Source organism: Cervus canadensis, chromosome 31 (genome assembly GCF_019320065.1).
Source record: "Cervus canadensis isolate Bull #8, Minnesota chromosome 31, ASM1932006v1, whole genome shotgun sequence".
NCBI classification, from domain to species: domain Eukaryota; kingdom Metazoa; phylum Chordata; class Mammalia; order Artiodactyla; family Cervidae; genus Cervus; species Cervus canadensis.
In genome coordinates, this window is record NC_057416.1 from 31,665,916 (window position 1) to 31,689,806 (window position 23,891).

General features: G+C 46.5%; 1 protein-coding gene across 13 annotated transcripts in view; it reads left to right on the top strand.

Moving 5' to 3' along the window:
• The window catches only part of TACC1 (transforming acidic coiled-coil containing protein 1), a 120,104-nt gene that overhangs the window by 61,341 nt on the left and 34,872 nt on the right, over nt 1–23,891 (top strand). For 8 of the 13 annotated variants that reach the window (XM_043454650.1, XM_043454642.1, XM_043454644.1 and 5 more), the window contains one exon: nt 651–766. The exons of the other annotated variants lie outside the window; for them this stretch is intronic. Coding sequence is in view for 7 of the 8 variants with exons in the window: in XM_043454642.1 (XP_043310577.1) it covers nt 651–766 (116 nt within the window). In the remaining variant the exon portion in view is untranslated. The remainder of the gene's footprint in view (nt 1–650; nt 767–23,891) is intronic. 13 annotated transcript variants of the gene reach the window in all.

Below are 23,891 nucleotides of genomic sequence, written 5' to 3' on the forward strand. Positions count from 1 at the left end.
GATCACACCCGCTGGCACCTGGGGCCATCCCTACGGGGAAGAAGTCGCTCCAAGGCCCTCCTGGGACTCCTCTGTGTCCCCGAAAATGCAGCCTTGGTGAAGAAGGTCGCGAGATGCCGGGCCCCCTGGCCGCTGGAGGAGAAATGGTCGTCTCTCCTAAGCTGTCAACCCGTGTGATTGCGGGAGGCAGGTGACAGCGTCCTCGGCCTCTGGCCGGGTGCCTTGCACACAGGTAGAGAGAGGCCTAACTCCAGAAAAAGGGCATCGTGGCGAAAACTGGCTTCGTGATTTTAGGCTGAGGGGCGATCTGAATTTTTAAGCCTCTGGCAAAGGGCTCTTGTGAGAAAAGGAGTCTGTTGAAGGGGCTTTTTGGGGGCTGTCAGAGGGAAGGATGACCTCAGAAATAAACGTTGCTGGAGAAAGGCCCCGGAGGATGGAGGAGATTTCAGGGAGACGGAAGCCCGAGGAGGGCGCTGCTACAGCACTGCAGCCTCCCCCCCACCCCCCACCCCGGGGCCAGTCCACACTGAGGACCCCTGCGCGGGGTGCAAAGTTAGCAAGAAATACTGGACCTTGTGGAGATGTAGCCTGTAAAGGGGTGTCGGAAATACCGTTGAAAGTGGTAATTCCTCATTTTTCCCCCTTGGCAGCTCGGATTCTGAAGGTAATTTTGAGACCCCTGAAACTGAAACGCCCATCCGATCCCCTCTCAAGGAATCCTGTGAGTCAAACCTCGGACTGGCAGGCTCCGGGGCCAAGACCCAAGGTAAGGAAAGACTTCCCTTGTTCTGCCTTTTTTTGCTGCTGTTGTTTAAAGTTTTGAAAATGTAAATAAGGGAAGGGAAAGTGTTAATTCAGGGCCATTTTAAAAGGTAGGGGGTTGTCTCCTTACTGAGCAGGAGCTGTTTGAAAGCTCCTGGCATATTTGAAATGGTTTGTTTGTTTGTATTTTTCCGAGTGTGGAAGCCAGAAGCTTTCTTCTCTAAGTAGGTTGTACATTTTGCAGTAAGAAATTATCATTATCAGAACATTCCTGCTGGGCCCTGAAAAACAAAAAATGTGGGTGGTGATGTCGGGATGGAGGTGTGTTTAGATTTGGCTTCACACATTTCTCAGGCCTGCGCATTTTCTTCAGGGTGTGGCTGGAGACAAGAGTTAGAGGTAGGAGCTGAATTTTTTTAGACAAGCAGGAATCTTGTCAAGAGATAAGATGTCAAAGTTCTTCACCGCCCCTGCTTCCACCAGGGATGGTGGTGAGCCCCAGTCCACCCAAGAAAGCCTGGCATGGAGATGCCCTTCTGCGCTCAGAGCCCAACCTTGAGCCTGCGTTTTAGCTGCAGAGGCTGCTGCTGTTCCTCTCAATTAGCAGAAACCGTTTTTGTCCCTCAGCCAGTTCTGAGTAAAATCTCACCTGGCCTGATGGCAGGCAGTTAGCTGTTTAGAGTGGCTGTGATTCAGCAGTGAAAACAGTCATCTCTGCAGGCCAGCATCATGGAGGGTGACAGGCCTTTCAGAGGGCAAGCAGAATGTACCTACCTGTCAGCTTGGCGTCCCTGGTGGCTCAGCGGTAAAGAACCCTTCTGCAGTGCAGGAGACGCAGGTTTGATCCCTGGGTTGGAAAGATCCCCTGGAGGAGCCCACTCCAGTATTCTTGCCTGGAGAATCCAATGGACAGAGGAGTCTGGCGGGCTATAGTCCTGGGTTCACAAAGAGTCAGACACCACTGAAGTGACTTAGCACGCACGCACACACCTGTCAGCTTGGTCCTAAGTAGAACAGAGAAAAATGAAGCTGGGGAAGGGGGAACAGAGCTGGGGGAGGGCTGGTAGGAGGTGCTGAAGGCTGATGGGGTGGGGAACTTGACTGATCAGCGGACTTGAACAGAGTCCTGGAGGAGAATTGAGGGGGCATATGTGCAGTTTCCTGAGGAGAACTCTTCTAGCAGAGAGCATGGCTCCTGGGAAGGTCTGTGACAGCACCAGCCTGAGGCGGAGGGGTGGGGAGGGAAGTGCCCAGGGGGGCAGCATGTTGGAAGTCAGGGAAGAGGCCCGGGTGGCTGCAGCAGTGACTAGGCAGGGAGCCGGAGTCAGCCAGGTAGGGGACGGTCTGGGTCTTGTTGTCACAAGGCATTCATTTTCCTTCTGAGTGAGATTGGAAGGACTGCCTTTAAAAAGTGCCTCAAACCAGACAGCTTAAAACAATGGAAATTGGTTCCCTTTCTGTTCTGAAGGCTAGAAGTCTGAAATCAAGGTGTTGTCAGGGCCTGGCCCTTTCCAAAGGTTCTAGGGGTGAATTCTTCCTTAGCTTCTTCCCTAGTTTCTTCTAGTTTCTGGTGGTTGCCAGTGATTCCTGGTGTTCCTTAGCCCGTGGCAGCAAAGCTCCCATCTTACCTGGTCAGCTTCTCCCTGTGTATCTCTGTCTCTTCATGTGGCTTTCTGAGAGGACACCAGTCATTGGATTTAGCGAGCACTCCAATCCAAGTCGACCTCTTCTTAACTTAGTTACATCTACAGAGATACTACAGTTGAGCCTTGAGCGACATGGGTTTGAACTGTGCTAGTCCACTTGACACAGATTTTTTTTCACTAAGTATGTTCTAGAGCAGGGGTCCCCAACCTCCAGGATCTAATACCTGATTTTCTGAGGTGGATCTAATGTAATAATAATAGAAATAAAGTACACAGTAAATGTAATGCAACTGGGTTATCCTGAAACCATTCCCCATTCCCTACCCCCATCCGTGGAAAAATTATCTTCCGTGAAATGGGTCCTTGGTGCCAAAAAAGTTGGGGACCACTGTCCTAGAGTACTACACGGTCCACAATTGGTTGAATCCAAGGATAGAGAAATGTGGATATGGAGGGTTTTCACCTGTACTAAGTGGTTGGGGATAGACACCCCTCACCCCCACATTGTTCAGGGCTCAACTGTCCAGATAAAACCACATTCCCAGGTGTGGGGAGTTAGGACTTGAGCTTATCTTTTGGAGGGAGTATAGTCCAACCCACAGCAGGGCTTTGAACAGAGGGACAGTGCTGTCACTTCCTTTTTCAAAGGATAGCTGGCTGCTGTCTGGAGAAGGGACTCTGGGATGGATGTCCTTTTCCTGTGTTTCCTCTATTCCGGTGAGTGGCATTGTCACCTGCAGTGACGAAATAGAGCCAGCTTTCAGTTACCATGTTACCTAATTTTTGATCAGGTCGTGAATTTATTCTCCCAACGGTTATTATATTTCCTTGCTTAGCAACTTCCTCATAGGTCGCCCGGGGAGCTCACAGGAAGTCTGTGCTGGATTTCGTGATGGAGCTGGACTTAGTGGGGAAATGAAACCAGCTTTTTGTGATTTGGTTTTGCTTTCAGTGGTGAGCTCCAGGGACTTTCCTGGCAGTCCAGTGGTTAAGACTCCACGCTTCCAATGCAGGGAGACGCAGGTTTGATCCCTGGTCAGGGAACTAAGATCCTACACGCCACGTGGTGTGGCTAAAAAAATTTTTTTAATAAATCAATAAATGGTGAGCTCCATATTGTGCTGCCCTGCTGAAAATTCACTTAGCTGGCCCTGGGTCGCTTTTTTACCATGAGTTCAGGCAGAGACCGCATGGGAACAGACACTGAAAATTCACTTAGCTGGCCCTGGGTCGCTTTTTTACCATGAGTTCAGGCAGAGACCGCATGGGAACAGGCAGCTTTGCGTGTTGGAGGACTTGTGTGTGCCACTTGGCTGGGTAGCAGTCTCCATGACAGAAGATGCTGCTTCATAGCTTCCCCTTTCTTCTCTCAAGATTGGCAGATCTGAAGGGAGATTTGAAAGCCTGAGAGAGCTTTTCTGTGGCCTTCCCCTCAAATTTAAATAAAGCTCACAAGACAGTTTGAAAGCCTCTTTGAATTGCTCAGCCTGGGCCGCCTGCTTCCTCACCATCCTGTCAGCTGGTGGTCTGATTCATCCTGACAGATTCTTCACTAATTGAATGGAGGCCAGTATGGCCCAGGCCCCCAGAACCACACAGACCCAATTGTTTGGTCCTTCCTGTACCACTGACTCATTTTTACAAGTTTTGGTCACTTATGGCTCAAACTCTCTTTCCTCGGTCTCTTTAGAATTTTTCTTTTTAGAGAGTCACGGACCAAGAAAGGGCTTTCCAGATGGCTCAGCGGTAAAGAATCCGCCTGCAACGCAGGAGACGTGGGAGATGTGGGTTCGGTCTCTGGGTCGGGAGGATCCCCTGGAGGAGGAAATGGCAAGTCACTCAAGTATTCTAGCCTGGGAAATCCCATGGACAGAGGAGCCTGGGGGCTACAGTCCATGGGGTCACAAAGAGTCAGATGCAGCTGAGCGTGGATCAAGAAAGCTCAGTGAAGTAGCTCAGGATTGTGGACCGTGAAAGTGGCAGGCGGAGCAAACTGGGAAGCAAGCAGTACATATGATGAAGTCTTGCCATTTAGTGTCTTTAAATAACAGGATGATTCCCCATCGGCCTGGCAGTATCCTGCCCTCTGGGGCTTCTTCCCCCAACACCAGTCCTTGTCCAGAGTTCTGTGGATGGCCTTGTCATGCGTACACAGTGAGTGTAAAAATACAGCCAGAGCACAGGTCTGACCAGGGAAGATATCAGTGGGCAAAAATTCCTGGAGTCTAAATGTTGAAGTCTTAATTTCTCGGCCTGGAAGGTTCTCTTTCTAAAAATTGTTGATTATTTGACTCCTGATAAGGTGGTGTGCATTCTCAGTTTTGCTCAGTTGTGTCCGATTCTTTCGATCCTGTGGACTGCAGCCCACCAGGCTCCTCTGTCCTTGGGATTCTCCAGGCAAGAATAATACAGGTGCAGGTTATCATTTCCTCCTCCAGGGCATCTTCCCCATCCGGGGATCAGACCCTCATCTCCTGCCTTGACTGGCAGATTCTTTACCACTGCACCACGTGGGAAACCCCCTAAAAAGATGGTTAGTCTTTGATGCAGGGGAACAGCACTTGTAGATCATGTAAGACTCTGTCTTCTGGCAGGATGATCTATAAGCTTTGCAAAGGGTGTTTAAGTTGCTGATATTACTGTTCTTTCTCTTTGCTGGGAGATGTATCAGTAAGGAGACATCACTCAAGAGACTTCACTTGAGAGGTACGGTCCCAAGTTCATTGTTTTTTGTTGTTGTTTCCAGTGCTGATGGACTGTGGTTTTGTCCCGTGTTTTAGATTATAAAAGTGAAAGCTGCAGTGGCTGTTCTCTGCTGTCCTCTGTTAATGGAAGCCTCCCCCAGCCTGCACACACAAACACACAGGCCTTTGTTTACAAATTGTTACCTTTCTTTGAGAGAGGGAATTTTAATTCACATTGAAGCTCTCTATGCCCTTGGAACAGTTACCCTGTTTGATGTGTTGATTAGATGAGTAGATACACCAAACACATAAGATAGTCCTCCAGAACAGGAGAGAGATAAACAGGGTCAGTCAATAGGTGTTTACTGCCGGAGGCCTGTGGGGACTGCCGACTTGTTTGTTGACATAGTTTGGGTCAGTGTAAATAAGGCATCAGCCAAGAATAGCTCATAGGCCTGCTGTTGCCTATTACTGTTCTGTTGGAGAGCTGAGAACTGTTTCTACATTTTTAAATGGCGGAAAACAATATTTTGTGTGCAAAGTATACGAAGATCAAATTTCAGGGCCCATAAGTAAAGTTTCATTTTGGAATGCAGCCGTGCATTTAGGTGTAGTCTGGCTGCTTTTGCAGTAAGACAGCAGATTGAATACTCAGAACAGAGGCAAATGCCTGAAATATTTACAATCTGGCTCTTTACAGGAAGTTTGCCGACCTTGATTCACGCTTGCGATGATTTTGGTAAAATGATAAAGTTTAAGTACTGTATAATCTGACCTTTATAATTGAACTTTAGTTTTAAAAAAGCTACAAGGCTGTAGCTGATTAATTAGCAAATGAACTGTGGGTTCTGGGTGCTGTTCCAGGGAAAGACTGGTTTGGGCTGGCTATTTGTCTCCCTCGCAAAGTGACGTTTCAGTCTGGTTCATACTTAATTTTCAATTGACTAAAATAAAAGATATGAGAAAAAAGGAAATTAGGGAAGAGTGGGGAGAATTTGGCAATCATTTAATACAAGTACAAACTCAGAGACTTTTCACTTTTGTTTCTAATGTAACTTTGGGTGTTTGAGAATTTGTAATTTGACTGTTGCTGTGGTGTGTTTTTGGTATAAGTTGTATGGTTGATTGGTTTAGATTGTACCTATGTAAGACTTAGAAGGGAAATCTTATTAAACTCTGAGTCTTAGATGTTTGATCCTAAGGCTTTGGGCTACTTGTATAAGCAAATATGCAAACATTGAAGTGTTCCAGTCGCATCTGAGTGTGGTTCTCCTAGGGACTTAGTTTGACGCCCTGTCCAGGCTCCTGCTGCAGGGATTGCTTTGTTAGAATGTCTTAGAGGTAATGGGACTAACGGGCCTCCCTGGTGGCTCAGATGGTAACGAATCTGCCTGCAATACAGGAGACCTGGGTTCAATTGCTGGGTCAGGAAGATCCCCTGGAGAAGGGAATGGCTTCCCACTCCAGTGTTCTTGCCTGGACAAATCCATGAACAGAGGAGCTTGGCATGGGGTTGCAAAGAGTCAGACCCGACTGAGTGACATAACACACACAGTGCGACCAATGAGGACCCTTCATGTTACCTGACAGTCCACCCCAGTGGCTCCTTCAGCAGCATTCCAGGTTAATGCTCTTATTGTATTGGCTCTTTCACAGTTTAAGTTTCTATATTACTCTATTTCATATTATTCTGAAATGCGCTTAAAAACCTCGGCAGCATGATATAGTTCCATCCCCCACCCCCAGCCCTGTGTAATGTTTGTAGCTCTCTGCTTGGAAATTCCCACTAGTTAGTAAATGGGATGCGGCCGTGCGGCTTTGTTGCTTTATTTTATAACAACGTAAAGGGGCCATGTGGGCATTCTTGGTGACTCAGTGAAGAATCTGCCTGTCAGTGCAGGAAACATGGAGACACAGGCTCAGTCCCTGGGTTGAAAAGATCCTCTTGAGAAGGAAATGGCAACCCACTCCAGTATTCTTGCCTGGAGAATCCCATGGACACAGGGACCTGGCGGGCTTCAGTCCATGGAGTCACAAAGAGCTGGACACGACTTAGTGAGTAAACAACAGCAACAACAAAGGAGCCGTGTAAGGAGCACCGCTACCTCTGTGTGGTGCTCCCCCCGCAGAGACTCAGAGAGTATTAAATAAAAATCTTGGGGGCAGGGGCAGAGTCTGCCTGCTGGAAATGAAGATTTTATTTTAGTCAGTGTCAAAGTAGTTATTATTCTTTTAATGTGAATAGCGAATTCAAGACCTTCTTAAATATTGTGATGATTATATTCGCCTCAGACCTGCATTTCCCAATTTAGGGCTCACTTGAGCCCCAGATAAAACAGTATAGCTTCCTTTGAGAGCTTCCGACGGTGGAGGTGTTTTCTCTGGTGTACTGAAGGGGCAGCCCTGCTAAATTGCATTGCTACTGCTTAATTCCCAGGTAGCACAGTGGTAGAGAACCTGCTTGCCAATGCAGGAAACACGAGACTTGGGTTCTGTCCCTTGGTCAGGAAGATCCCCAGGAGAAGGAAGTGGCAACCCTCTCCAGTATTCTTGCCTGGAGAATCCCAAGGACAGAAGAGTCTGGTGGGCTACATGTAGTCCATGGGGTCGTAAAGGGTCGGACACAATTTAGCAACTAAACAACAACAGCAGTGCTCCACCTACAGAATGGATGTGGTCTGATGCCATTTAACACATTTAAAGAGCAGTCATAGTTTCTTTTTCAAGTGACTAGTAATAATATTGTTCATAGGAAGCCCTCACAGAATATACCATTTTGTCACAGTCTTCTGAACTCCAGTGAGTGACAGGGAGACCATGGTTTATCCACCCAAAATAGCCATCTCTGTAGGGATTTGATAACTAGGGGTCACTGAAGTGTCCAGGAACGGTTTAACCTTGGACCCAGGAAGGGACTGCAGCTTGTAAGTTCAAGGTCTCACCCTCACCTTCACACGTACATGAACCTCATTTCATGGGCTTGCACAAATATAATCAGATCCCCAGGGCCTAGACTGATGATGGCCAGACTTGGCAAGAGAATAGTAACCAAATGGAATATCTCATTAATTCACAAGTGGAAAAATGTGATCTGGCAGTTCTGTTGGCAGATCCGGATACTGTCCTGGCCAGTCCCTGTTCCCTCTGTCATTGCTGGAAATCACGACAGCAAATTATTGATCTCCAGCTTTCCCCCTGCAGAATTCCAACCTAACAGACCACCAACTTTCTGTTCTAGCTGCATTTATCGTATGTATTGAATGCATTTTTTTTTCAGCATCTTATTTGGCTTCATAACAATGATGCTCCGAAATAGACCACTCGTGGTTTCCAGTCTAGAAATTGGGAAACAGTCGGAGCCTATACTGCTCGTAGTACAGTGGGGTCATAAATTCAACTTTCAAAAGGAAGGTTTGTTTATTTGACTGCGGGATCTTTAGTTGCGGCCTGTGGGATCCAGTTCCCTGACCAAGATCCAGCTCTGCGTTGGGAGGGTGGAGTCTCAGCCACTGGACCCCCAGGGAAGTCCTGTAGATTCAGCTTTGAAGATCACACACCCAGCTTCTCTCTGCAGGGAATGTATGAATCTCTCTGTCTTCACTGACTTAGGAAATGACTTATCAGAGGAAATGAAAAGTTCTTAAAATGTTGCCAGGACAGAGTATGTAATGGGGGAAAGCCTGTTCTTTAGTATCTTGTAAGATGATGTAATTTGAAGAAAAATCATCAAGAGATTACATCTTTCACACATGTTAACTTAGCATATATGATGTATGAAGGGTAAAATGTATTTTGAACATCAGAAGCCTACAGTACAATTTAGACATCGAGTCAGAAGGGGGAAAAGTAAAAGCATCACTGGGTAAGCAGTAGTGTTGGATTAAAAACATTTGCTTCCTTTGTGCTCAGTGTCTGCTTGTCCGTGAGAAATAAAAAGGCACCTGGAACATTTGCCTTCATTTTGCTTCCCTCTCCACCCGTGAGTCGTGTGTGGGTGAGGAGAGGCAGGTGTGTGGGGGCGTGTGCAGCCTCCTGGGACTTTGCGCCCATTTTGGCGTAGAAGGAGGAGCTTCTTAAGAGGCTGTATTGCTGCATAGCTTACTCCTTGGAAGGAAAGTTATGACCAACCTAGATAGCATATTAAAAAGCAGAGACATTACTTTGCCAACAAAGTCCATCTAGTCAAGGCTATGGTTTTTCCAGTGGTCATGTATGGATGTGAGAGTTGGACTATAAAGAAAGCTGAGCACCAAAGAATTGATGCGTTTGAACTGTGGTGTTGGAGAAGACGCTTGAGAGTCCCTTGGACTGCAAGGAGGTCCAACCAGTCCATCCTAAAGGAGATCAGTCCTGAATGTTCATTGGAAGGACTGATGGTGAAGCTGAAACTCCAATAATCTGGCCACCTGATGTGAAGAGTTGACTCATTGGAAAAGACCCTGATGCTGGAAAAGATTGAGGGCAGGTGGAACAGGGGACGACAGAGGATGAGATGGTTGGATGGCATCACCGACTCAATGGACATGAGTTTGAGTAAACTCCAGGAGTTGGTGGTGGACAGGAAGGCCTGGTGTGCTGCGGTTCATGGGGCCACCAAGAGCCGGACATGACTGAGCAACTGAACTGAACTGAAGGCTGCATAGCAGATAACTCTGAAACTGGGTAGTAGCTCAAGCCACTGGATGTTTATTATCTCACTTTGTTTTCAGAGGTCTGGAACTTGGGAGCAGCCCAGCTGGGTGTTCTGGCTTGGGATTCCTGGTGAGAATGCAGTCCTGGCATTGGCTGGGACCCTAGTCATCTGAAGGCTTGACCAGGGCTGGAGGACGCCTCCTCAGCCATGCCAGGCACGTTGGTGCTGGTTGTGGGTGGAAGATCTCAGTTTTTTACTGTGCGGTGGGGCTCTGTCTGTGGGGTTGCCTGAGCGTTCTTCCAGTATGGCAGCTGCGGTGTCTGATGACAGCCTCAGAAGCCATACTGTTATTTCTACAATATCCTTTTGGTTACCCGAGCCCAAGGGTGTGACTCCCAGGAGGTGGGACTTCTGGGGGCCGCCTTGGAGGCTGCCTGCCATCAATCTCTTGTTTGCTCTGCCTCTCTGGTCCTCCTTCTGCCCCTCTTTTTTTAAAAAGATTTTTTGATGTGGGCTATTTTAAGTCTTTATGGAGTTTTTACAATAGTGCTTCTGTTTTATGTTTTGGTTTTCTGGCCGTTGGGCATGTGGGATCTTAGCTCTCTGACCAGGGATCAAACCGGCACCCCCCGAGATGGAAGGCAAAGTCTCTCACCCACTGGACCACCAGGGATGCCCCTGCCGCCTTTCTTACGTGCAGGAACAGAAGGACAGGAGCAGCGACGTGGTTTCCGGCCAGGGTTCCCGTCCTGCCGCAGAGGCGTTTGGTCGCTCTGTCTGGAGCCTCCTCTCCTGTCAAACATTCTCCCTCTTTCTCTCTATCCTGCGTCAGCTTCCCGGCTCAGTGTGGGCGGTTGCTACTTTGTGAGAGAGGCAGTTGGTGTTGTGAACGCTCTCCTAATGATTTCTGAAGAGCTGCGTATTGTGGTTTGGCTGCAGTGAAGTTCAGGTCTCTGCGAGGAGGAGCTGTCTATTAGCACGCGCCCTTTCTCCTCTGCTCCTGCTGCTGCCTGCTGGGGACAGGGAGCAGATGACTCTGGGGGGCCTTCTGGGGCTTCTGCCCATTTGGGGGAGGGGGTCTCAGCTTTATTGGGAATGCAGCCTTAAGCAAATCCAGGTGGCTCCAAAACCCCAGGGCACCTCCTGAGTGCGAAGAGAAGGCACACCTGTCATTGGCTTAGCTTCCAGGGAACCTTGGGTTCAGGGTGGGGAGGGCGGACTCCTCCTGGTTGTGGGCCCCACCCTCTTATCTTATGGTAACTTTGGCCTTCAGAGGGGAAGGTTTGGCTCTCTTTCTAAATAAAACAGCACAGAGCACTCATTTGGAAATTTGAGGCACTTTCTTCATCCTTAGCACAAAGCTTTTCCAGTTTATCAAATGACTTTCCAGGTGGTTCTTTACCTGTGGAGTCTTGCATGTTAGTCTTGCCTCTCTCAGGAGTTAGAAGCTTCCAGCGCCTGGCTCTGACTGTTATAAAAAGCAAATAAATTAGTTATTTCCCCCCACCCCTCCCCCAGCTCCTGGGTGATATTTTTGTTTGGTTTTGCGGGGAGGAGGAGATTTAGACAGTATGTTGTCTGGATTCGGGCATGGGTGTCTGTGTGTGTTGGTGGTGTTTTTCTGCTGTTTAGTAGTGACGTCTTAACATTGCAGCGTACCTCAGAAGCGGTTCTTCTTTTTCCTGCCCTGACTCATCCGCTTGGACCCCTCTCGCCACGCCCAGGCTCTCTGGGTGACCTGGGGCACCGTGGCTGTCGGGAACGTGAGTCCTGCAGCCCACACCATTGGGGTCTACCCAGCAGTCCTGGAAGAGGCCTTCGTGTCCTGTTATCCTGTCTGTGGACAGTATACTGTGTCCACTCCTACTCCATTTTAAGGCTGATGTCCTGGACTGAGTGGCTAAGAGCATGCATATATGAAGTATATTTCAACTTTGGGGGAATTTGAGGGACTGGGAACTCAGAGACATTAAACTGAGAAAAAGGTAACATCTTGGACACTTGCCTAATGTGAATGTGTACCTTATTAACAGCCTTCTCAGAGCAGACCCCTTGTTTCCCTTCTGAAGCCCCACCTTGGTTCAAACTTGGGAGAGCAGGACTGGGAGGAAAGACCCTGAAAGGAGGAGGGGTCTTCACAGGGAAAGTGTCAAGTGAAGAACAGGTGTTCCTCCTGTGGGTAGGAGCGCTGAGCGGCTGTAGCGCCGCTTACTCTGTATACATTGTTCTGTGGCAGGGGGTCCTGTATGTATCAGACGTCTGCTCAGCAGTGACCCTGCGCATCAGCTCTGTCTTGGGCGCTCAGTTTCTGCTTCGGGGACACAGGGAATCGGGGTAAGATCCCTGCCGGCCTCAGTCTGGAGGGAGCCGGCTGCCTTCCGTTCCCCAGGCCCCTTGGCCTCCTTGGCTTTCCCAGACGTTTTTGCAGCCAGTAGGTAGTTTTAGCAAGGGAATGTGTGAGGGAGGTCTGAGAAGGCAAATGTTAGCAAGAAATAAATGGAAGAATTTTTTTAAGAAAAACAACCCCCCCACCCCCAAAACAAACCAAAAGCCTTTTGAGCGTGCCAGCTGAGATGTCTCTAAGATGCTTCCTACACTCGGCTGCATCTGTTAGAGGAAAGAAGGGTGATGTCACTTTTTTCACCTCTTTCTGTAAATAGAGTTTATCTAGCACATGGTAGGCTTCCTTGAGAAAAATTTGAAATCCCAAATTGATGTGATGCTGAGACCTACCAGCTCTCTCAAGTATGGGACACGCATAACAGACTATCTAAAGCATTTTCTGAAGTGTAAGTCTGTGGTGTAGTAGAACATGTAGGAATTGCAGGACATGCTATCTACCCTGTTACCCTCTGAATCTCTGTTCTCTCTCTTTTGTAAGCAGTTTTATTGAGATATAACTCACTTGCATGCAGTTCACCATTTAAAGGGTTTATAATATATGAATAGAGTTGTACAACTACCACATCAACCTAATTTTAAGAATATTTTATCACCTACCCCAAAGAAATACTGTACCCATTAGCAGTCATGCCCCCATTTTTCTGCCACCCCCAGTCCTAGGCAACTGATAATCTACTGTATTATGTCTCAGTATATTTATTTATTCCGGACATTTCATGTAATTGAAATTATACAATATGTAGTAGTCTTTTCTGATTGATTCTATTCACTTACCGTAATGTTTTTCAAAGTTCATCCATGTTGTAGCATATATATTGGTAGTTCATTGTTTTTTTTTTACTTCTTGATTAATACTTCATTCTCTGGATAAACCATATTTTATTTACCCATTCATCAGTTGATGGACATTTGAGTTGTTTTCACTTTTTTGCTGTTATGAATAATACTGCTGTGAACATTCATGTTCAAGTTTTTATGTGGGTGTAAGGTTTTCATTTCTCCAGCTGTATACCTAGTAGTGCAATTGCTAGGTCATAAGGTAAATATTTCTAATTTTGAGGAGCTGTCAAACTGTTTTCCAAAGTGTCTGCACCCTTTTACATCCCTACCAAGAGTATATGGGGGTTTTCAGTCTCTCCACATCCTAGTCAGCACTTGTTATCTGTTTGACTGTATCCACCTTCATAAATGTGAAGTGATGTCTCGTGGTGGTTTTGATTTGTGTTTCCCTAATGACTAACGATGTTGGGCAACTTTCCACATACTTTTTGGCTGTTTGTGTATCTTCTTTAGCAAATGTTTATCCAGATTCCTTGCCTATTTTTTAATTAGGTTACTTATCTTAGAGAGTTGTAAAGAGTACCTTATGTAGTCTAAATACAAGTCCCCTATAAGATATCTGATTGTAAATATTTTGTTCCCATTCTGTGGGTTGTCTTTTCACTCTTTCTTTGATAGCGTTTGAAGTGTAAAAGTTTTTAGTGTTGATGTAGTTCAGTTTATGTACTTCTTTTTTGTCACTTTTTCCCCTGCTTTTGGTGTCATATTTAAAAAGGCTTTGCCCTACCACAGTCATAGAGATTTACTACAGTGTTTCCTCCTAAAACTTGTAATAGTTTGAACACTTACATTTAGATCTTTGATCAGTCTTGAGCTAGTTTTTATTCATGTTGTGAAGAAGTGGAACAGCTTCATTATTTTGCTTGTGGACATCCAGTGCTCCAGCACTATGTTGAAAAGACTTTTTCCCCCTTTTTATTTAATTTTGCACCCTTGACAAAAATCAGTTGACAAGAGATGTAAGAGTTGAACTTTTGATTCTGTTTTATTGATCTGTATGTCTCCTTAAACACACTGTCTTGATTATGGTAGATATATCGTAAGTTTTGAAATCAGTGTCAGTCTTCCAACTTTGTTATATTTTCTTCAAACTTGTTATAACTATTCCAGGTCTATTACATTTCCACATGAATTTTAGGATCAGCTTGTTAATTTTGCAAAGAAGTCAGCTGGAATTTTGATAGAGACTGTGTTCAAACTATAGTCAAGTTTGGGGCAGATTGTCACCCTAAAAATATTAAATATACATGGAATGCCTTTCCATTTATTTAGATCTTCTCTGATTTCTTCAAAGTATTTTGTAATTTTTATAAAACACATCTTGCACTTCCTTTGTTAAATTTATTTCAAAGTATTGTATTCTTTTTGATACTGCTGTAAATGGAATTGTTTTCATAATTATGAGTTTGGATTTTTCATTGCAGGTGTATAGAGATTCAGTTGATATTTGCATATTGATCCTTCCTGAAACCTTGATGAATTCATTTATTAGTTATAATAATTTTTGGTGGATGCCTCAGAACTTTGTGTATAAAAAGTGGTGTCATCTGAAAGTACAGATGGTTTTACTTTTCCTTTCCAATCTGGATGCATTTTTTTCTTTCACTTGCCTAATTGACCTGGCTAAATCTTTGAGTACAATTTTGAATAGAAGGGGTGAGAGCTGACGGTCTTACTCTTACTTCGTTCTTGATCTTAGGGTAAAAGCATTCAGCTTTTACTATTAAATATGATATTAGCTGTGGACATTTCATAGATGTCCTTTATCAAGTTGGAGGAGTCCTTTTTTTTTTGGCCACACTGTGCAATATGTGGAATTTCCCCAGCCAGGGCTCGAAGCCATGCTCCCTGAAGCGGAAGCACATAGTCTCAATCACTGGGTCACCAGGGAAGTCAGAGGAAGTTCCCTTTTATTCCTTATTTGTTGAGTTTTTTTTTTAATTATGAAAAGACATTGGATTTTGTTAGATTCTTTTTCCATTTATATTGAGATGATTATATGGGTTTTGTCTTCCATTCTATTGCTGTGATACGTTACACTAAATGATTTTCAGATGTTAAACCACCCTTGGCGTTCCTGGAGTGAATCATGCCTTTTCGTGTGTTGGTGGACTTGGTTTGCTGGCGTTTTGAGGACTTTTGTGCTGATTTTCAATAAGAAATATTAGTCTCTAGTTGTTTTGGTTTTGTACTTTCAGTGATATCTTTGGTTTTGGCATCAGGGTGATGTTGGCCTGATGGAATGAATTGGGAAGTGTTTCCTGTTCCTATGTAGTCTTTGGATGTTTGTGAGCAATTGATGTTAATTATTCTTTAAATGATTGGTAAAATTCACCAATCTGGTTCAGATCTTTTTGTGTATGTGATGGTGAGCTTTTAATTTACTAATTTACTAATTCAGTCTCTTTTATTTATCTTAGATCTATTCAGATTTCTCTATTTCCTCTTGAGTCAGTTTCAGTCATTTGTGTCTTTTTAGGTTTTGTCTCTCATATCTAACTTATTAAATTTGTTAACATACAGTTATTCATAGTGTCATTTTCTTGTTTTCAAACAGAATTAATTAATAAGCCCTGCTGTGCCTGTTTCACAGGGTTGATTTGAGGATCAGGTTAAGCAGTTATGTATGGAAGTGCCTTGAAGACCATATGACTGTGAAGTAGTGTATTTGTTATAAATTTTTAGTTCCAGGGCACCACTGTCCACAGTTAATGCAACTTCACGTTTCTACTACGTTCCCCCTTTGTGAGTTGCATTTCATGGGTGAGATTGTCGACCTTGTTACCAAAGGAATATAAGCTAAGATTGGGCTGGAGGGGAATTAAAGTGGTTTCGGGGCCTGTCTACCTGCTTCTTGAGGGGTAGCAGAACATAGCTTATAAACTTTCAGGGTTGGAGGGCATCAGTGCCGCATTAGGAGCTCAGCTCCTGCCCAGCCCCGAGAACTGCTGTTTCTTGAGGCCTGAGGACAAGCGTTGAGCTTGGTTCAGCCCCAGATGTCCTCCTCTCTCCTGTAACCTGTACCTTAGAGGCACTGCATTCATTCATCTCACCTTCTCCCAGCTTACTGCTCTGTCAGCAATAAAAGTCCTTTTATAATACAACCTAGCGACTTCCTAGAGGTCCAGAGGTAAAGACTCTGTGCTTTCATTGTGGAGGGCTCGGGTTCAATCCCTAGTCAGGATTGAACTAAGAATCCTATATACTTGGGATTGAACTAAGAATCCTATATACTCGGGATTGAACTAAGAATTCTATAAACCGCACAGCCAAAAATATAAAAATAAAAAAATAAAATACAACTTAGTTGGTTTTCAAAAATGAAGAATTACTTTAGTCTGGAAAGTCCTCTTGCTAAATACGGAGGCAGATTCATAGGGGAAATAACCCTCTTAGAACGGGAAGACAAGTCCAGAGGTGGAGCAGTGGTGGTATCTTCTCCATAGGAACAGGGGAGGTCATGTGAGGAGGTGGTAGGAACTTCCTTAAGCTCAACCCCTGACTGTTCTCTGAAGGGGCTTGGAGCGTGGCTCTCGTCTCCTTAACGGGATTATAAGCCCCACGTGCCTATTCTGTGGTCACTTCATGCCGGGCGCAGCGCGTGCCACAGGCTCACAGGGGCTGTGGTTGGTTGGGTAGATGATTATCTTAGACATTATTTTATGATTTGATTTTAAGGCTTCAGGTCCTGATGCACCTAAGGGTTTAAGCTAATTAGGGAGTGCTGACACTGAACATCTGGTTTGGATCTTTATGTAGGATTTCTTAGTGTTGTGACTCACAGTCAGCTTGGCTCACAGTCAGTAATACAATTGTCAAACTTCTGTCATCGCCAGGCCCTCCAAGTTTGTGTTACTTCTGTGTATATCCTCTCTTTGGACCCGAATTGCAGAGACCCACCCTGTGGGCTAGAGTTCAGAAGTCCAGGCCCAGGGCCTTGATAACCAGGGGCCTGTTCTCGCAGCTGTCAGATTGAGCTTTGCCTGTTATGAGACACATTGCACCCAGGGGGTTGTGTGAAACCGTGAGATCACCTCCCTGCAGTGAGGGAGGAATAGTCCCACCTTTTTGTTTTCGTTGTGCCTGTTCCACGTGGCCTGTGGGATCTTAGTTCCCCGACCAGGGATTGAACCCAGGTCCAGGGCTGTGAGAGTACCAGAGTCCTAACCACTGGATTGCCAAGGAAGCCCCCAGTCCCCCCTGTTTGAATGTCTAGCCCAACTTGGTCATGAGGTTCTGTCCCTGACCTGTGAGCGCTCAGAAGCACGGCCTGGATGGTTTGTTCCTAGACACCGACAGCCCCTGCTTCCATCCTGACTCGGGTGCCCGCCCCCTTCATAGACGTAACCCCGCAGAGCGATATACTTGACTGTGTCCTATTGTAGCATTGAACCTCCACCTCAAAACCTTTCTTCTTGGGCTTGTGGCCCTGTTAGGGTTTTCTAAGAGTCATCCCAGGAGTGAAGAGAAATTGAGTGATTGAAGACAGCTCTAGAATTAATTCAGAGGCTGCATAGCATGGGTGAGCCGTGGCCCGCCTGTACCCTAGACCTGGCTCCACACCTCTCCTCTCTCCTGCTCCCTTGCTTTCGGTTCTAACCTTTCTGAGCTGTGGGCTCGTCACCTGTAAGATGGGGTTAAGGAACACCTCGTAGGGGTGTTGTGAGTGTGAAATAAAGTGCTGGAACTCGCAGCACAGTTACAATAGTAGTGTAACTATGAAGAATTTTGTCAGGAGGGAGATCCTTCAAAAATAGCCCTTAACAATAATAAATCCCACCCTTCTGTCTTGGGAAAAGAAGGCGGGGTGGGGCTGGGTGGGCTTGGAACAAGAGTCCTGTGTTGAGATGAAGACAGAGGAGAAAGGGTAGAAGCGGATTAGGTTTGAGAAAGAAGCGATTTTTGTGCTTAATAAGAAGGATTCTGGGCCTGGAAATGGGAGGATTGGCTTAATATTAGTCATTTGTTTATACATCTGAAACACTGGGGGATAATTTAGTGCTTCTCTAAGGTTTATCGCCTGAAAATTGTTACACAAAAAGCAGTCTGTGGATAAGTCATTCTGAAAGTGAAGCCAAGGCTCTGGTCCCAGTGTTGTCTAGAAACTGGTTTCTCTAACAAGATACAGCCAGCATCTTTCCATGTCATTAGCTGCTTCAAACACAGTTTTTAACGTTGCACCACAATATGTTGTTTTGTTTTAATCATTGACCTGGAATCAGACAGCTAGTAGCGATAAGGGTAAACAGTGCTGTGGGGAGATTTTCCCTCTGTTCTTTTTCCTGGGGGATGCAGGGATGGTTATCACTGCTGGACGTTTTGCAGCGTCTGCCTAGTTTCCCTTGTGAAGTTCTTCAGCCCTGGGTAACCGTGAATTCAAGCTGCATTTTCCATCACATGGAGACAGAACCTTCATCTTGCTACTAGATAAGACTATATTTCTCTACTGCCTGTGGTCAACCTGTAGGTTATTAGCATACGTAAATATGTGAATAAATGTAAATAGCACTTGTAGTTGAGAGGGGTTTTCTTTTTGACAGCAAATATGTGGTGTCTTTTCAAACACCAATTCCATGAGGGGTGGACCCACGGACTGGGTGTCCTCAGTCCAGTCCTGGTCTGGCACTAATGCCCAGAGTTAGCATCAGACGCCGGAGATTTCAGGGTTCAGTCCCCCAAGGCTACCCTCCCCTGAGTTGTCAGGTGCTTCCCAGGTCCCCAGGCTGCCCACACTTCCCTTCTGCTTGGCTGCAGCTTTGAGGGGGCTCCCACAACCCCCTCTCAGCTCCTATAATTCACTGCTGCTAAGTCACTTCAGTCGTGTCCGACTCTGTGCGACCCCATAGACGGCAGGCTCCCCCGTCCCTGGATTCTCCAGGCAAGAATACTGGAGTGGGTTGCCATTTCCTTCTCCAATGTGTGAAAGTGAAAAGGGAAAGTGAAGTCACTCAGTCGTGTCCGACTTGTAGCGACCCCATAGACTGCAGCCTAGCAGGCTCCTCCGTCCATGGGATTTTCCAGGCAAGAGTACTGGAGTGGGGTGCCATTGCCTTCTCCCTATAATTCACTACAGGGACTCAAAAAAAATTCAGGAAGATCCGCTTACTGGTTCACTGTAAAGGGTTTGACTCAGGATCAGGCGAATGGCAGAGCTGCAGGGGCCAGGTGGGGGCAGGCACCTCGCCAGCACCTCTGTGGGTCCACCTGCCTGGGGGCCCTGTGACTCTCACCGTCGAAGGCTTCTTATAACCCGATCAGTCGCCAGCTCCCGAAAGTTCCCACCTTCTCATCACGAGTCTGGTCTTCCCGGTGACCAGCCCCATCTGGACACCCTCGGGGGCCTCCACCCTGAGACGCCTCATTAAACTCAGGTGTGATCAAAGGGGGCTTGTTATCAGTCGCATGACACTCCAGTCATCCAGGAAACTTCCGAGGGTTTTAGGAGCTCTTTGCCAGGAACCTTGGACAGAGGCCGTTGTTATTATACTACCTCTTCTAGTATGAAGATACGTACAGAAAACTATTCATCACAGCAGTGATTAGAACAACAAAGGAATTTGGAGACCCTCAAAAATTGCCTGACATGGAACTTCCCTGGTGGTCCAGTGGTTAAGACTCTGCTCCCAATTCAGGGGGCCTGTGTTCAATCCCTGGTCAGGGAGCTAGATCCCACATCTAAGAGGTCACGTGCCTCAACTAAGACGCAGCACAGCCAAATAAATAAAAAATAAATGAATAAATGTTAAAAAAGCAAAGTTACCTGGCGTGTAGTGTGACCTCAGTATTGCTGTCGTTCGTTGAACAGGTGAGTGTCTGTTTTAGGATAGAGGGTGGGGGCGGGGCGGGGAGGAGGAACAGGAGAGGGGAGGGCAGGTGCCCTCTCGCCGCTCTGAGAGCCTTTGCAGACAACTGCACTGGATGCATCTGTTCCGCCTTGGGACTGTCCTTCCATCTGTCTGCCCGTCGGGCACTCCCGCGTCCTCCACCGTTGCACAGCTGGCTCACCTCTGGCTCCTTCCCACAGCCTGTGCTGTTCCATTTCTGCCTGAAACCGCCTGCCATTTGCTTGCCAATTTTACACTTGCTGATACAGCCAGACTGTGATTACCCTCCTGCTTCAGTTCTTGGAGAAATGTTTTGTCTGGTCGCATGGTGCACCGACAGTGTATGTAAGTTGCTTCTCGTCCTTCTGTGACAGGCTGTGTCTGGAGGTCGTTTTCTGAAACCAGGTTTGGAAAGTGGTCAAGTGCATCCAGGCACTGGGGCCGGGGGGGGGGTGTCGGATCATAGGGATCTGGGCTTCTGTTCCTCGGCGTTGTGCTGGGGGTGGGAGGCAGAGGGCGCCTGGGAAGAGAGGGAACTTGTTGTCTTGAACTCTGCGGAAATATGTATTGTTGTATGTAGCTGTGGAAAATTATCTACGTGCGATTCATTGCAGACACAAAGCAGAAAATAGATAAGAGAAAAAAAATAAGCCCTTGTCCCAATTTAAGGGATGAACTATTTAAAAATACATCCTTCCAAAGTGTTTTCTAGATATTCTTATTTTTTTAACCTTATGAAAAGTGTAAGCATGTAATAATAGAAAAGTATAATGAATCTCCATGTACTTATCACCCCATTTTACCATGCTTGCTTCTTTTTTTTTGAAGGATTTATAAGATGAGACATTTTCTCTAAATATTTAAGTGTGTATCTCTAAAACGTAAAGATGCTTTTCCTGTTAACCATAAGACTATCATATCAGTAAAGTTAACCTAATTAATACCATCTAACCCAGGCCATATTCAGTCAGGCTTCCCCAGTTCTCCTTAGAATGTCTTTAACATTGGACCCAAACTGAGTCACATATTGCATTTGGTAGAATTAACGTCTTTTTGGTCTGTGTTAGTATATTAACCTGTCTCCTCCATTCCCACACCATCTGTGTGTTCCCCTTAACTTCCCTTGTGATCACATGAGCCTTATTTGTAAACTCGCCCGTCCCCAAGCAAGCCCAGCGGTCCCTGCCTGGCTCCCTCCTCTTCCCCACCTTGTGCCTTGCTCGGTACCAGTCGTGCTGGACGCAGTCCCCTGATGTCCGGCCACGACCCCTGTGTCCCCTGCCCGTCGGGTGTGCACGCCTGTCTCCCTGGGGCCTCAGACACTGGGCTTCTGCGGGGCCAGTGCAGGCCCCGGGCCCCTGCAGCCTGGCAGTGCGGCGGCCCCTCGAGGGTAGGCTCCTCGGGCACTGGCAGTTAGAGAAGGTGAGGGGCTCCTTTAGGCAGAGCGTGGAGAAAGCTCTGCGGACTTAGGCCAGGTTTTGGCTGCCTCCTGCCCTTACTCTGCCCTCCAATTCCAAACCACCCTCCAAAGAAGGAAAGTATTCACCCAGGTCTGTTCCTCAGAGGCCTGACTCCCCATGGGGTAGTCTGTCCCAGCGCCCCTTCCTTCCACACCAGTGCCCTGCCAGGACCATCCCCACCAGCTCTCACCACACGTTCAGTGCCCCTTCGGGCCTGGCCACCCACCCATCATTCCCATCTTAATGTCAACATATGCAGAGCCAGTGACTAAGTCCTGTTTAAACAGACTATTGAAATGTGTGTTTTGGTGAGTGTACCCTCTCAGACGTTTATTCCACACTTAAAACTACTTAAAACAGCACTTGCAGCATTCCCTTGGAATGTTCTGAGAGGTGGTGAGCTTTGTTCTTTGATGTTAGGATATTTTCCCCAGTAGCCAAGGGTCCTTTAAAGCTCGGTGTGGTGATTGCAGGGTGGATGGGGGGTGGGGAGGCAGTTGAAGTTGTAACTCTCAAGTAAAGAGAGGAGCCCTTTGAGCTGCCCTAAACATGGTGCTGAAATACAAGCTTCTGCTCCTTGGCTTCTGAGGCTAGGCTTTGGAGAAGGCTATGGATTTTCTTCCCTGGAGAAGGCTCTGATGTAATTTTTCACTGAGTTTCTGGGGCTTCATGGACCCTCTGAACATTTATCTGAGACCCTTTCTTCCTGAATTATTGCACAGACATTCATTTTCATGTATTGGTTAAGAGATTTTGTTTTAGCCTCAGAGTCGGACCTTGCATCCTAGACTTGGATGTGATGTGCTGGTTAATTTTGAGGTTAGAAGGAGGCCGGCGTGTGTGTTGACACAGGAGGCCTGTTCAAATTTTGGTGGATTTATCAGTTTACATGTCCAGTATTTGTTTTGATTTTTGGCCCTGCTGCAAAGCTTGTCGGGTCTTAGTTCCCTAACCACGGATGGAACCTGGGCGCCTGCAGTGGAAGCGCAGAGTCTGAACTACTCGACCACCAGGGGAGTCCCACATGTCCAGTACTTAGAAACCCATAAGAGAGAGGACTTCCCTGGTAGGCCAGTGATTAAGATGTCACCTTCCAGTGTGGGGGTGCAGGTTCCATTCCTGGTCAGGGAACTGATCTGACATGCCTCAGGACCAAAAATACTAAAACAGAAGCAATCCTATAACAAATTCAATACTTTAAAAATGGTTCACACACAAAAAAGAAAAAGCCATGAAAGAGACCTCTTATAGCTGAAGCAGAGGAAGTGATGGGCAGATCCAAATGGAGCTTGCTGACAGCATTTCACCCGAAAGTTAAAATCTGAGGTGGAAGAGTCAAGCATATTTGAGAAAAATGCCAAATCTGCAGTGTTAATATACAGTGTTTTCTGAGTGGTTGCGGTTCACCTCCTATTAAATGAGGTTATCCATGTGGAAGCAGCCAGCTGAGCAGGTTCTAAGTATATGCTAGCTGAATACATTTCTGAGTTTCAAAAATATTTTCTGTGCATGGCATTTCCCCCTCTTCTGAGGTTTTCAAGGTTTTTCATGCACTTGTATTTGAACCCAGTATATTTTCAACATGCTGCAACTGCTGCTTAGTCGCTTCAGTCGTGTCCGACTCTTTGCAGTCCTGTGGATTGCAATCTGCAAGGCTCTTCTGTTCGTGGGATTTTCCAGGCAAAAATACTGGATGGGTTGCCATGCCCTCTTCTAGGAGATCTTCCCAACCCAGGGATTGAACCTGTGTCTGCTGCATTGCAAGCAGATCTTTACCACTGAGCAACAAGGGAAGCCCATATTTTCATCGTACCAGAGCGCAAAGCAGAAAGTCAAGCTGTTACCTCAGCCTTTTGAATTTTGGCATTCTGTGCCTTTTCTTTTAAAAATATAAAGGCGGGGGGAGGGAAGATCCCTTTTTACAAGAGACTAGCCTACATCCTGAATAAGCATAAAAGGCATCTGTGTTAGGGCACCCATGGGTGCATCGCACATTTTAGATCTAGGGGAGGGTGCTGTTTGAAAGGAAGAGTTTGATTAACAGCAACAGACGTGGCAGAAGTGGGAATGTCGGTCTATTTTTGGATTTCCTCAGTGTTTGCTTTGAAATCATCCACTGATCTCATCTCTGTCTGTTCACCATGCCGCCAGGCAGTGCTGTGCTTGTCAGAATCCAAACGCATGAGACTCGTTCCAGGGAGATAGCTTATCGGCGCCCCTGGGAGGAAGGTTCTGAAGGAGAGCAGGGTTTGTGTAAAAATGGAAGGATGAATAGAGGTTAGTTATATAACGGGCTCTGAGATGAAAGCCAGGACCGAAGACCGAGGTTAGAACTCATGCTAAGCAGTGGGAGACCTACCCAGAGCCTGAGGACACTTGGGCGGTTTTACTTCTTCAGTTACTAGCGGTGCGGCGCTTGCCCTTTAGGTCCTGTTTTGGGGCAGCCCCAGGTAGGCGGGGTCAGCTGGCACCGGGACGCTTGCTGACGGAGAGTGTAAATGCAAATAAAACCTTACTCAGACATATCATTTCAAGTTAGGTGAGAAGCTTGGTTTTTGCTTTTACATTTTCACAAACTCTCCAACCTGGCTTAAATCAGTGAGTTGTCCTCTCCCCTCCCCGCCTGGCAGTGCTCTGTC